This window comes from Sander vitreus, chromosome 11 (assembly GCF_031162955.1).
Source record: "Sander vitreus isolate 19-12246 chromosome 11, sanVit1, whole genome shotgun sequence".
In the NCBI taxonomy this organism is placed as follows: Eukaryota; Metazoa; Chordata; class Actinopteri; order Perciformes; family Percidae; genus Sander; species Sander vitreus.
This window is the reverse complement of record NC_135865.1, coordinates 26,572,485-26,586,270: the sequence shown is the minus strand read 5'-3', so window position 1 is coordinate 26,586,270 and position 13,786 is coordinate 26,572,485. Positions and strand designations below refer to the sequence as shown.

At 40.2% G+C, this 13,786-nt stretch overlaps 1 protein-coding gene across 1 annotated transcript; it reads left to right on the top strand.

The window, feature by feature from the left end:
• The first annotated feature begins 8,659 nt into the window (after positions 1-8,659).
• Positions 8,660-9,773, top strand: LOC144525853 (trace amine-associated receptor 4-like). Its single transcript, XM_078262917.1, has 2 exons — positions 8,660-8,850; positions 8,963-9,773. The coding sequence occupies exons 1-2, from the start codon at positions 8,678-8,680 to the stop codon at positions 9,771-9,773; spliced, it is 984 nt and encodes a 327-aa protein (XP_078119043.1). The 5' UTR covers positions 8,660-8,677.
• Positions 9,774-13,786: the final 4,013 nt, after the last annotated feature.

Below are 13,786 nucleotides of genomic sequence, written 5' to 3'. Positions count from 1 at the left end.
CACAGCACCTCATCCACATAACAAGCAATGTTTTCCCTGGCCAAGCAGTGGGGGAAATATCGCCTAGCATGGTGATTCCAGCCATGAAAAGCATCAACTGCTATATCTCCACATGCATCTTCCATAGCTTGGAGAATACGCGTTTGTGGATTTCGGTCATACACTTTCCATCTCCAGGCAGAAACAAATTCTCCAAAACAGAAGAGCTCACCTGTTGCCCCTTTATGCTTAAGCTCTGATTGCTAATTGTAAAACTGTGTGACAGGTGTTTGCCCATGTGACGAGTCAGTGTGCATATTTGAATGGCAGTGTGTTCCTTGTGAAAACAAGAGATTTTCTTCATGAAAATTGTGCCAAATGCAGATAATTGTGTGTAGTGTTTTGAAAAAAGTGTGTTTTAGAACTGCAATTTGAGTGTAAAGCAGGAATTGTGCTTGTAGTTTAGCAGAATTGGTTCAGGGGGTTGGTGCATGAGTTACATGTTGTGCTCATTGTGTCTCAAGTGCCAGTATTTGTGTGTAAACAATTGAGAAAAACTGTAATTGTTGAGGAATGATTATTTTATTAACTCTGTGCTGATAAAGGAAGTGTTTTGTCAGTGAATGTTCATGTTTTGATTACATTCATTACATGTATGATCTTTTTGATTACATGCAGTGCATTCAGAAAGTATTCTGACAGGGAATTGGTATTTGCAGAAAAACGGCTTTCACCTGTGATGGCTACCCTTTACTATAAAACTTGAAATTTAGCTCAGGTGCCTCCCATTTTTCTTGATCATCTTTGAGCACAGCTGACAATACATATCAGAGCAAAAACCAGTCATAACGTCAATAGCTCAGAGACAGGATGTGTCGAGGGACGGATCTTGCGGAGGCTGCAAAAACATTTCTGCTTCATTAAAGGAGAATTCTGGCCAATTTTACGTTAATCTTGTACAAGCTTCCAGTGAGCTGAAACGGCAGTTGTCTGGGCAAGTTTTAGAGTGCCTTTGTGCCTCTTAACAGACACAAGATGCAATTAAAATGTCTGTGCAACATGAACAGCGCCCTTACGTGACAACAAGATGCGTTTTCAACTCAGACATTGTTTTATTCCACCTACCCTGTCTCGATTCTGCTGGTAGCTAGCTCGCCCTGTTAGCTGCTAGCTGCTAGCTGTTAGCTGCTAGCTGCCGTCCGTGATAAGTGTGTTCAGTCAAAATATCATGCAGCAGTTCCTTGTGTATTTGTGTGGTAGTTTTGGCCGCGCTAGCAGGCCCGACCGGCTGGCATCCTTGCTTCTGATTGCTCCCGCCTTCATCGCCTCCAAAAACAATCCAGTGAGCGCCCAGTGGTCTGGCTATGTTCTCCAGACGACAGGTCATGCCTTCGCAACGAAAACTTGAAGTTTATTCCCCCTCAATATCTGTAGTCTCGCGCTGACGTTCCGGTGTAGCAGGAAAAGGTAAACAGTGTGCAGATCGCTCTGAGAAGCAAGGTCGTGCCTGCTAGCGCGGCTAAGGGAACTACTACACTGATCGACACTGCCAAGCCTCCTACTCACCAACACCAGATCGATCACACACAAAATGGATGAAGTACAAATACACATGGAACTGCTGCGTGATATTTTGGCTGAACACACTTATCACGGACGGCAGCTAGCAGCTAACAGCTAGCAGCTAACAGGGCGAGCTAGCTACCAGCAGAATCGAGACAGGGTAGGTGGAATAAAACAATGTCTGAGTTGAAAACGCATCTTGTTGTCACGTAAGGGCCCTGTTCATGTTGCACAGACATTTTAATTGCATTTTGTGTCTGTTAAGAGGCACAAAGGCACTTTAAAACTTGCCCGGACAACTGCAGTTTTAGCTCAGTGGAAGCTTGTACACGTAGCTGCAGCTACTCCGTGTTGCCTACACTGATTCGGGTCAGTTTTTTTATAAACGAAAGTACAGGTATATTTATAGCGATCAAGATTAATGTAAAAATTGGCCGAAATTCTCATTTTAAGGGTTCCCAATAGCACAGTGGATTTTTGTAAATAATTCTTAAATGTAAGAAGTTTGGAACAACCAGGCAAGTCCCTAGAGCTGTCCGCCTGGCCAAACTGAGCAATGCAAGAAGATCCTTGGTAAGAGAGGGGACCAAGAACCTAGGGGTCACTCTTCTGAGCTCTGAGCAACAGAGATCGTGTGGAGATTGAAGACATTTTCAGAAGGACAACTATCACTGCAACACTCCACCGATCTGGGCTTCCTGGCAGAGTGGCCAGACAGAAGCCTCTCCTCAGTAAAAGACACCTCTCCTCAATAAAGCACTTACAGGACTCTCAGACTGTGGCAAACAAGATTCTCTAGTCTGATAAAACCAATATTAAACAGTTTGGCCTCAATTCTTAGCATCATGTCTGGCACCTGCGCAACACAATCCCAATGGTGGGCATGGTGGTGGCAGCTGCTGTGGGGGTGTTTTGCAGCAGCAGAGACTGATTAGGGTTGAGTGAAAGTTGAACAGAGCAAAGTACAGAGATATCCTTAATGAAAACCTGGCCCAGAGCTTTCAGGACCTCTGACTGGGCCAAAGGTTCACCTGTCAACAGGACTATGACCCAAGCTGAAGGGCAACAAGTGAGTCAGTTTGTTGAGTCTGATGGTCAATGACTAATAACCCTCAACCCAGCAGTCATTTTGGTTTAATTTCTTTCTATGTTTATATGTTATCCTAAATGAATTGAAACAAGCGCTGAGCTGTGAACAGTCAGTGTACGGTTGTCGACATGCAAGGGACACCCAGTTTAAACAAAGCGACGCCTCAGAAGGCGAGTCAGACTCACTGTGGTTCAAATAGGTCTGCATCCTTTCAGCAAATGATGATGGAACTCAGTATATGGTGTGGCCTGTTAGTAGCTGGTATAGCCGCAAGGCTTAGTGTTAATTAATTCCCCTAGACATGAGAACAAAAACTAAATTTGTTCAGAGCTTCCTGTGTCATGATATCTACTGGTTATCAAAGATTTTTGTAATCTTACAGATGGCTACTGTCTGCCTGGAATCATAACATTTTGCCCAGGGGGAAACCAACCTTTTAAATCCAAAATTCCCACAGACTGCGCTGATCAGAGGGGAATGGCATGACCTGGTTACTTGTCTTCTTACTACTCACACCTTTGCTGATCTGAACACAACCCAGGTGATATTTAAGTGTATTAGTGGAAAAAAATTATCATCGAATAGTGTTTGAAAATGATTGGTCCAATAATTGTGACTTTTGTAACCCAAACAATCAACCCGACACCCTTATTTGCACAATATGCAGAGGTATTGGGGAGGCAAAGGAATGCAGCCAGCAGGAGGCTATGATGGCTGTCTTTTGTTGTGCCTCTAAGTGTGGCTATATGGAAAAGAACACTTGCCTTAAGACGTGGCCAGATGTTCATTTGAAGCATACTGAGGCTTTGAACATCCTGAATCAATATCTCTACTGACCACTGCCTTACAAAAAAAAGTTTTGACAAATGTTGGATAATTCAAATAAATTGTAAATAGCTAGTAAAAAAAGATTGATTTCCCTATACGTATTTGCTTTTTGTGACAGTGTATTAAGGACATTTTCATTGACAATGATGAATAAGTTATGTATCATTTCATCTTAACTTACAGTATTTAGATACTGTCATTTTAATAGCAACAACAACAAGCCCAGAGGTGATGTATGCCTACTGTAATGAGTGTCATTAAGTCCTCGACTGTGACCTCCCCAGTGTGCCAACTCTACAGGGGTAAACAGGCCTCACGGAACAGGGTTGGCTACACCAACACTTTATACAGCTAATTACTGTATGAACCAACGGCTACTGTCTGTTGGCCTTATGAGATGTTCCACTAAGCAAATAATTCACAACGCAGTAAAATTATTGAAAAAAAGATTCAATATGTCATATTTAGTGTCTTTTTGTGTAAGAAGTGAAGAGTAATTGCTGACACTGAAAAGTCAGAAGCAAAATACGGTCATTAGAGTCTCAATGGTCAACATGTTGTTATCTTCATTAACCCTTGAGATCAATTAAACTGCACCACTGTGGACAGCCATCCTGGGCATCCACTCAAACAAACATGCAGCAGGTTTCCACTAATAAGCAGAGATGTCAAGTAACGAAGTACAAATACTTCGTTACCTTACTTAAGTAGAAATTGTGGGTATCTATACTTTACTATAATAATTATTTTACAACAGACTTTTTACTTCTACTCCTTAACTTTTCACGCAATTATCTGTACTTTCTATTCCTTACATTTTAAAAATAGCCTTGTTACTCCTATTTCAGTTCGGCTTGTTTTCATTCCAGCTTGTCATCATTCAAAAAAACACAAAAAAATAAAAAAAACCTATCCAGATAAATCGCGCCATCCGGATAGAGTGAATTTGATTGTGGTTGGATGAGAAGTATAAACATATACAATTCTGACACCCTATTGGTTTGTACACGATCCATCGCACCTGCATATGACACAAATCACATCACAGTCCAGCAAGGAAATAGAAGACGTATGTAGCCTAGTACGAAGAAGTCCGTGGTACGTGGCGATATGTCCCAACCAAGCACCAGCGAGGAGGTTGGTAGCCAGGAAGACCAGCCAACTCTTCTACATCCCTGGCTGTACCTGGAAGACTTTTTCGAAATGGTTGGATTAAAAAACAACTCCTTTCCAATGCGCTGCAAGCCATGCACACCCCCACGAGCTAATTGTTTCCAAAACTCGCCGTCTGATTCGAAAAAGCATATTGATAATTTTTTTCCCCCTTACATTACTTTTACTTTTATACTTTAAGTACTTTTGAAACCAGTACGTTTACACTTTTACTTGAGTGAAAAGCTTGAGTTGATAATTGATATTGATAATTTCTACAGAAGTCTTTTTAAACCCTAGTATATATACTGCTACCTGAGTAATGAATGCGAATACTTTTGACACCTCTGCTAACAAGTAAAACAACAGGGTCACTAATGTATTTTAGAAAGGCCACTCATTTTCCAACAAATACTCTACACTGATTGACAGAGTAGTTGTGGTGTAAGGGTAAGTGCACCACTTTGGTTTAGGTTTGGTTAGGTTTCAGGCACAAAACCATCTTGGATAAGTTTGAGAAAAGATTGTGGTCATGATTAAAAAAGACCATTGTTGACTGTTGATAATAAATAAAAAATGTGAACCATAGTCACTTGTGTCAAATGTCAAATCCAAGAGGCACTGTCATCCTACTAGACAATAAAGGTCAGAAGGTCAAATTCACAATAGTATTATTACCATAAATATCCACTAACAATGTCAATCTAATGAGAAAAAAAACCTAATGGAGTGGGTTTAGAAAGAATCCATCGTCTGGTGTCCATAAATACGCTTAATATCAATTGGAGATCAAAATTGTTTGATTCCAGTCTGGGACCTTTGTTACATTGTTTCTGTCATAATAGAGCCAAATTTCATTGTTGACTGTTTGAATTTCTGTTCTTTTGGCCTCCAAGACACATGAGTGTCATCAGTTTTTGTTAATATTTACCAGTGTAATCAAGATTTTAATGTTTTTACGTTGTGAGTCTGTGTGAGCACAGTCCTCACCCAGAAATCGACCATATGGGTCGATTGTTCAAGCAGCTCATATTGACCCATATTTACATTTTTTGTTAGGCTGCGACCTCTCGTGGCTGTACTAAAGTCACAACTGTACAAGATGTAGTCAAAAAAGCTTACAGGTGTGTAATTGAGATCAAAATAAAGGCCAAGTTGGCAAATGGGTGTGGTCTGAGCAAGGGCGCTGGAAGTAAGGGGGTAGGAAGTAGACTGGGCATTTAAAAGTGTTACAGAGATGTCTACACCCATAGACTGTAAAAATAACGGACAAAGCTTCCGGGCCTGAAAAGTGAAGCCAATGCGGAAGCACCTTAAACCTGCATTCAATCTAACTTCCACTGGTTGCAAAAATAAGTCAGAGTTGTGGTGTCAGGGTCTTAGGTCCCTCAAGGGGCGGTAACCCTTAAACACTGTGGGGAACACCGGTGGTCAGGGAAGCCATGCGACTAAAGAAGGAGTCCATCCGGGATATGTTATGTCAGTGGACAATGGAGGCGGAAAGGTAATGACAGGCCTCTGCCGTGAAAGAGGCAAAGTAGGCGAAGTTTCTAAATGGGGAACCATCCGAGCTGTGTACAGTGAGGATGGGATGCTGTTGACCTCAACTGAGGAAGTAATCAGGCGGTGGAAGGAGAACTTTAAAGGAACTCCTGAATCCAATTAACACCATCTATGGTAGAGGCAGAGCTGGAGGCTGATAAGGGATATTTGTCAATTTCCCTGGTAGAAGTCATTGAGATAGTCAACAACTCCACAGTGGCAAAGCCCTGGTGATTGTTAAGATCTGTCCAGAACTGCTGAAAGCTTTGGGTGTGGAGGGGCTGTCTTGGATGACACACCTCTTCAACATTGCATAAAAGAGAGGGACAGTACCCAAAGAGTGGCAGGCCGGGGTGGTGATTCCCCTTTAAAAAAAAAAGGGAGACCAAAGAGTGTTTGTCAGTTACAGGGTTTTTACACTACTCAGCCTCCCTGGTAAAGTCTGCTCCAAGGTGCTGGAAAGGCTGAAAGTTGAACCTCACATTGAAAAGGAACAATGAAGATTCTGTCCTGGTCATGGAACAAAGGACCATCTCTTCACTCTCAAGGGCCATTCACATTGTACGCAGCATGCGCTGCACTCGCCGCTAGGTTGTCCTATTCCCAACTAGTTCTTTTCAGTTACTTTGGCGCATTTCTCAGATCAGAGATGACAATAATGTGTAACTTTGTCACATAGGGAATAGTGCTCCCTTTCATGTGCATTGTTCATTAGACTATACTTACAGAGTGAACTGTTAAATATGGACAGCAACACAAAGCAGTTTCACTATCTTGGTATAAACAATGGCGGAAGGACTTGTCAGTTTGATTCAAAAATACTTGCTTTAGACACATTCATTGGTACTTGCTTTGGACACAAACAAAAGATTTCCAGCAAGATACACAATTTTTCAGGTCAGTCACTATGCGGTGCAGTTTACAGCAATTGTTTTAAGAAATGCACTCACTGTTGCGCAAATGCAATTATGATTTGACAAATGCACAAAAGTAAAAAATGTAACATAGGATTCTATTTCAGTGGAGACATATATGTTGATTTCACATAGCTAAAACAAACCTGAATGATTTAAATTAAGAGGCTACAATAATTTACACAGCTGGCATGCCTATTATAGTGAAATATGCTTCCACAGCATAGTTTTGTGTCCGAGGTCTCTGTACGACCTCAAACTTGTGTCGTAGCCTGTACAGCTCTGGGAGATCGCTGACGGCCAAAATCAACCTCTCGTCCATGTTCCATTTGTGGATCCACGTGTATTCTGTGTTTTTGTTGTTGTTTTTTTTCAGACACTTGAATACACGTCACAGCGCACTGCAGCTGCTCTTGCGTGTGCCGCAGTCAAAGTTGAACCATGTTGAACTTTGACCGCGGCACGCGCAAGAGCGGCCAGCCGCAAAATTCCGCTTGCGCTGCGCTTTACTCAGCGCAGCGGCAGACCAGTTCTTGCACGCGCAAGCCATTGACAATAATGGTTTTCATAGCGCAGCGCTGCCGTTTGCGCATACAATGTGAATGGCACTTCACTCTTTTATTGCTGCTTTTGGCAGATAATATGGTCTTAATTGGCATTATCGGTCTGTGACGTTTAGCACTTTCTGGATCTGTTCACACCACTAAATCTGACGCCATGGTTCTCAGTAGGAAACCAATGGAGTACCTACTCTGGGTAGGGAATGAGTCCTTTCCCCAAGTGAGGGAGTTCAAGTACCTCAGGGTCTTTTGCGTGAGTGAGGGGACAATGGAGCAGGAGATAGGCGGACAGTTTGTTGCAGTAGGTCCCAACCTCTTGACTGATGACCTTTAATAACCAACAATGTCTACTTACATTCCCATGGCTCAGGTTGGGAGTGGTTTTCCAATCTTAGATTATTCCAACTAAATGGTTGAGGCCTGATGAAGTAAAGAAAATGCAGTTAAATGGGGATGTATAATAACAAAAAAATACTTTATTTCTTATTTGCTAATAACTTTGTATTCTCGCAATTGGCCTTTTCACAAAATATATTTTGACATGTCACAGTAGAAAAAGCACAGGTGTAAATGATAAAATGAATGACGGGCTTTTTAAATGTCGAGAGGTCCACATGCACACCTACGTAACTGCAAAGTCCAGTGTAAGAAGCATGCAACAGGTCTTTAAGGCTAATTGGAGATAACCATCTGTGATTTGGAATTTTTTTAATATATATTGCTAAATTCATGAAATCTTTCTACACATTATTTTGGTATATTAAGAGTATTTAAATTTGTATACATTGACTGATGTTGGTAACCAATTGTTATGTCCATTTATCCAAAACCTTCATCCCATTTTACTATATGACTGCAGTCAGAGAAGTTATTCCAGTCCCAGGAAAGGATGACTGCAAGAAGTGAGGGTGGGATGAAAGATGTCATTCTCAGGTACAGAGGAATAAAATGCAGCAGAGGACAGGGGAGGGAGGGCAGCTATAAATTGGCTGTATTACAGAGAGCTTTGCTCAGAGAGTCGGCAGAACTACTCTTCTCTCTCTGTGACGATGGAGATCCTGGAAGAAGTTGAACTCTGCTTCCCACAACTCCTCAATTCCTCCTGCAGGAAGCCAATGCGTACTCACTTTGAGATCATACTGTCTTACATCACACTGTCCTCCATCACTCTGCTCACCACAACTCTAAACATGCTGGTCATCATCTCTATTGCCCACTTCAAGTATGGGAGACTTAGTACATGGAATGGAAGCGTTTGGTGGAATATGTCATGTTATTTATTGTGTGCTATAGATATAATGAATCACAATTTTGTTGCTGGTCTTCCTCTCCAGGCAGCTCCACAGCCCCACCAACCTCCTCCTCCTCTCTTTGGCTGTCTCAGATTTCTTCGTGGGCCTCCTCATGTTCTTTCAAATTATACTCATAGACGGCTGCTGGTTTCTTGGTGACCTCATGTGTACTCTGTATTATCTTTTGGACTACATCATTAGTTCTGCCTCAGTAGGAACCATGGTGCTCATATCTATTGACCGCTATGTGGCTATTTGTGATCCTCTGCATTACTCCACTAAAGTCACAGAAAAAAGAGTTCAAGTCTGTGTTTGTCTGTGTTGGATATGTTCTGTAATTTTTCAAATTCTGGTGCTCAGTGATAACTTGACACAACCAGGCAGGTATATTTCCTGCTCTGGAGAGTGTGTGGTTGTCAGTAGCTACATTGCAGGATTTGTTGATCTGGTTGTGTCCTTTATTATTCCTGTCACTGTCATCATAGTTCTGTATATGAAAGTGTTTGTGGTGGCTGTGTCTCAGGCTCGTGCCATGCGCTCTCATATTGCAGCTGTCACACTTCAGGGTTCAGTGAAAGTAACTGCTAAGAATTCTGAAATGAAAGCAGCCAGGACTCTTGGTATTGTTGTAGTTGTGTTTCTAATATGTCTCTGCCCATATTTCTGTGTTGCTCTTACAGATACCTTGCTCAATCCTTCATCTGATGCCTTTGTAATGTGTCTGTATTATTTTAACTCCTGTCTAAATCCACTGATTTATGCCTTTTTCTACCCCTGGTTCAGAAAATGTCTTAAACTCGTTGTAACGCTTCAGATACTGCAGCCTGGCTCCAGTGAGACTAATATACTGTAGAGAGAGTGTGTAGTGACTACAAACTACTTTTACTCTCCATACATAAATATACTTCTGTCCATATTGCAAGGACTTAAAAAATGTAGGTCTGCTTCAAGTAAAAACATGCTACTCTTTGCATTTATTGCATAAACCTGTAGAACTAGTAAGCATTGGACAATCTTGTATCTGATGTACATTGTTAGTTTTACATCCAGAATATATATATATATGTATATGTTACAGAATGGAATTTACGTCAATGTTGTTGGCATTTAAGCAAGCAGTAAGTCAGTCATACACCTTTATCATTTATTTAGGGGAAGAAGAAAATGACACAGCATGCTGATGTTTGTAGGGGCCTCTTCAGTAAAATGCACAGAAATGTACTAAGTTATAGGCAGTGCTGGGGAGGAGTGAACTACATGTAATTACCGTAAACTAGTTTTTTACCTTAATTTTGCAGTAGATTGCTGGTTCAACAACTATTTTCATATTTGCATTGTGATTCAAGTATATTGCTTTTGGTCACTTTTTATGCACTTATCTACTGAAACTACAAACTACTTTATGGGCACAGGAGGGAAGGAATGATTTTTTTTTTCAATCACTTCTCAACTGTAAGTGAACCCTCCTTTTGACCACAGTGAAGTCATGCCCAGGCAATGCATTCGTCAGGCAGCCACTTTTTTTTAGGACAGGTTTAGGTCTCACACTTATGTTCAACACTCTTGAAAAAGGCATCTGCTAAATGGCCAGCATTATTGTCATCTGAAAGAACTAGTGCATAACTTTGGCCTAACTGTTCACTTCCCCCATTTGCATTTCAAATGGCTGTTTACTGCAGTCAATCAATGGACGTATTGACTGACAGAAACCACCCAGCATGCACCTCAAAGATATCCTGATTGGCCACTTCAAATTTATGTGGGAAATTAGCAGAGCTCTTCTATTCAATGTAGGGGAGTTAAGGTGAAACCCATATCGAGGCTACTAAATGTCTAAAATGTCATGTCACATGTCACAATCATTTTGCATACAATGTATTTTTGTATTTTTCAAATAGAAAATAACTTGAATTTTAAATAAATAACCCACATTTTCTCATAGCAGTATTTTGTGTTTTATTTTGTTACATTTGATGAGGAAGTATTTGTAATTTGTAACAAGATACGGTTTGATGTATTCGTGCCCTTCTCTGGTCTCAGGGGTTTTCCAGGAAGCTGTTAAACTGATCTTGAATAAATTAGGTGTCAGAAAAGAGTTGATAATTAGAAACAGCTATAAACGTTCTGTGCAGCACATCGGTTTCATGCTCTATATTGGAATTATGTTAAATTGCATTGTCCCTCTCAATATCAGTATCCTATTTTCGCTAGTATGTAACACAGTATGTAACACATTTTTTACACAACATTGGAGGTGGGGCAAAAAGAATAGATTCAGCAATACATACTTATACTTCTCTGATGCATTACCAATGTACTATCAATATATAATTGTGATCATTTATTGATTTTAATATTCTCTTATTGTACATTTTGTTTTGTTTTTCTCATACTTATAAATACACAAAACTGTTGATAATGAATAAAACTTAATTATGATATCTTGTGATTTGCGTATGCAAGTTATAAATATCTTTTATAATAGAGATGGAAATAAATTTGTTTAAATGTAGGTACAGTATTGTGCGTATTTCCTTTTCATATGTTATTATCTGTCCTAATCTTTTTATTTGCGATGTTTTTTTAAAACAAGGTTGAATTATGGTTAATGGGACACTTTATGGGAAGTGTAAGCTTATTATCTTATATCATCATAAATATAGTCACTCCAAATCAAACATTTGAGTGATTGAATTTTCGTCGCTTATTCAATATTTTGTACACAGAGCATATGGAGCATACAGCATGCATTTGATAAGGTGGACTGGCCCTATATGTTCATAACACTCAAGAAATCTGGATTTGGACCCTCCTTTATGAAGTGGATTGAGATTATTTATTTGCACACAATTGCCTCAGTTATTACCAATCCAAATATTTTGCGCCCTTTTGCAATCACCTGTCGGACCCGTCAAAGTTGCCCCTTCTCCCCTTTTGTGTTCTTGATTATTATTGATCCGGTAGCTACTAGTGTCAGACAAACCAGTTAATATCTCCTATTGACATGTATGGAGAAGAGCATCATATCTCGCTGACGACATTCTTTGGTTTATATCTCGTCCTCAAACATCAACACCTCACCAGTTGACACTAATTAGCAACTTTGGCAACCTCTCTGGATTCTCTGTCAACTCAGACAAAAGTGAGCTAATGCCAGTCCTTTAAGGAGATCAATATGACATATTTAATATTGACTTCTTTAAAAAAACTTATGAGTATTTTTTATATCTTGGTGTAATTGTTTAGAAAAATCCTGAGGAACTCTTAGGAAGAACTTGCACAACAAAATTGAACAGTTTAAGGAGGGTATTGACTCCTGGAAGACCCTTTCTATTTCTCTACGTGGAAGGATGCATGCACATGTGTAAAGTCCAGCGTAAGAAGCATGCAACAGCTATGGCTAATCAGGGCTAATCATCTGAGGTTTAGGAGTTTCTAAAAATATGCTGCTGAGTTCATGAAAGGTTTTGACAGCTTATTTTTGTTTATTATGATATTTAAATCCTAATACATTAAAGTTGTAGTCCGTAACATTTGAGTTAGGTTGTTTCTAGCGGCAGCTTTGGCAGTAAGATGTAATTTCAGACTTCCAAGTGAGGTGTCGACTAAATGACGTCTAAATGTAGATTGCAGTTCTCACCGGCGCGATGCCTTCACATGCTCCAGTCCTCACTGATAGCAGTTTAGCCTAAGATGAGCTAAGAGCTAATATGAAGATGTGAGGACACGAGCATCAGTGGAGATGATAGAGCCAGGGAGGCAGCGGCTAGCTTACCTGGCTAACACGGTCAACAGTGCTAATGGGATGTGTCACCAATGTGAAACAAACACCCTACTAGCCACTGAGGCAGAATGTGAAATAACCTTAGCTGGTAAAGTAATGGCCAAGGAAGAGCGGGCGGCACCGCTTTCCCGAGGGAGGAGCCTCACATTGCTAAAATTATTAGCTGACAGTGCTACCATCTTTTTCTGTCTATTGGTCTGACATTGTGAGTCAGTTGTAATGAAGTGTAGGCGCCCGGCCTAATTAACGTTCGGTTTCTTTGCATCTTTTCTTGTCAGAAGTTCCCAACTTCCGAGTACAGTGGGACACAGCATACCCGGCACTGTCAAGCTCCAACTTGGCAGATGGGTAGAGACCCACATGTGCTGACTGACAAAAAAAAGCATCACTAACTCTCAAATATCATTTATTTAGGTAAGGAGATAAGGACACAGCATGCTGGTGCTTCTCAGGGGCCTCTTCAGTCAAATGCACAGTAATGTTATAAGTTATATGCAGTGCTGGGGAGTAGGGAACTAGCCTACATGTAATTACTGTATACTAGTAGTTTATGTACATTTTTGCAGCAGATTGCTGGTACTTCACTACATTCACACTTGCATAGTGATTCAGGTAATTAAATAACTTTTTGGGGGGCATAAAAGGAAAGGAATGATTTTTTATTTTTCAATTGCTTCTCCACTGTAATGTAACTCATTTTGTCATGCCCAGGCAATACATTCATCAGGCAGCCACTTTTGTTTAGGACAGGTTAAGGTCAAATGGCTGTTCACTCAGTCAGTCAATGGTCATATGAATGTCAAACCCATATTGAAGCTACTAAATGCCTAAAATGTGACAATATCAGTTTTTTATATAATGTATTTTCATATACAAATTACATAAAAGTATTTAAAAAAATAATAATAATTACATTTGATGAGCAAGTATTTGTAATTTGTAACAACATAACCTATAAAACTAAACTTGAATATACTAGGTGTCAGAAAAGTAATTATTAGAATTAGCAATAGCTAGAAAATCTGTGCAGAACATCTGTTTAATGCTCTATAATGGAACTATGTTAAATTGCATTGGCCCTA

Coding starts and splice junctions, on each gene's coding strand:
- LOC144525853 (XM_078262917.1), top strand. CDS start 8,678: ATGGAGATCCTGGAAGAAGTTGAACTCTGCTTCCCACAACTCCTCAAT. Junction 8,851..8,962: donor ATCTCTATTGCCCACTTCAA/GTATGGGAGACT, acceptor CTTCCTCTCCAG/GCAGCTCCACAGCCCCACCA.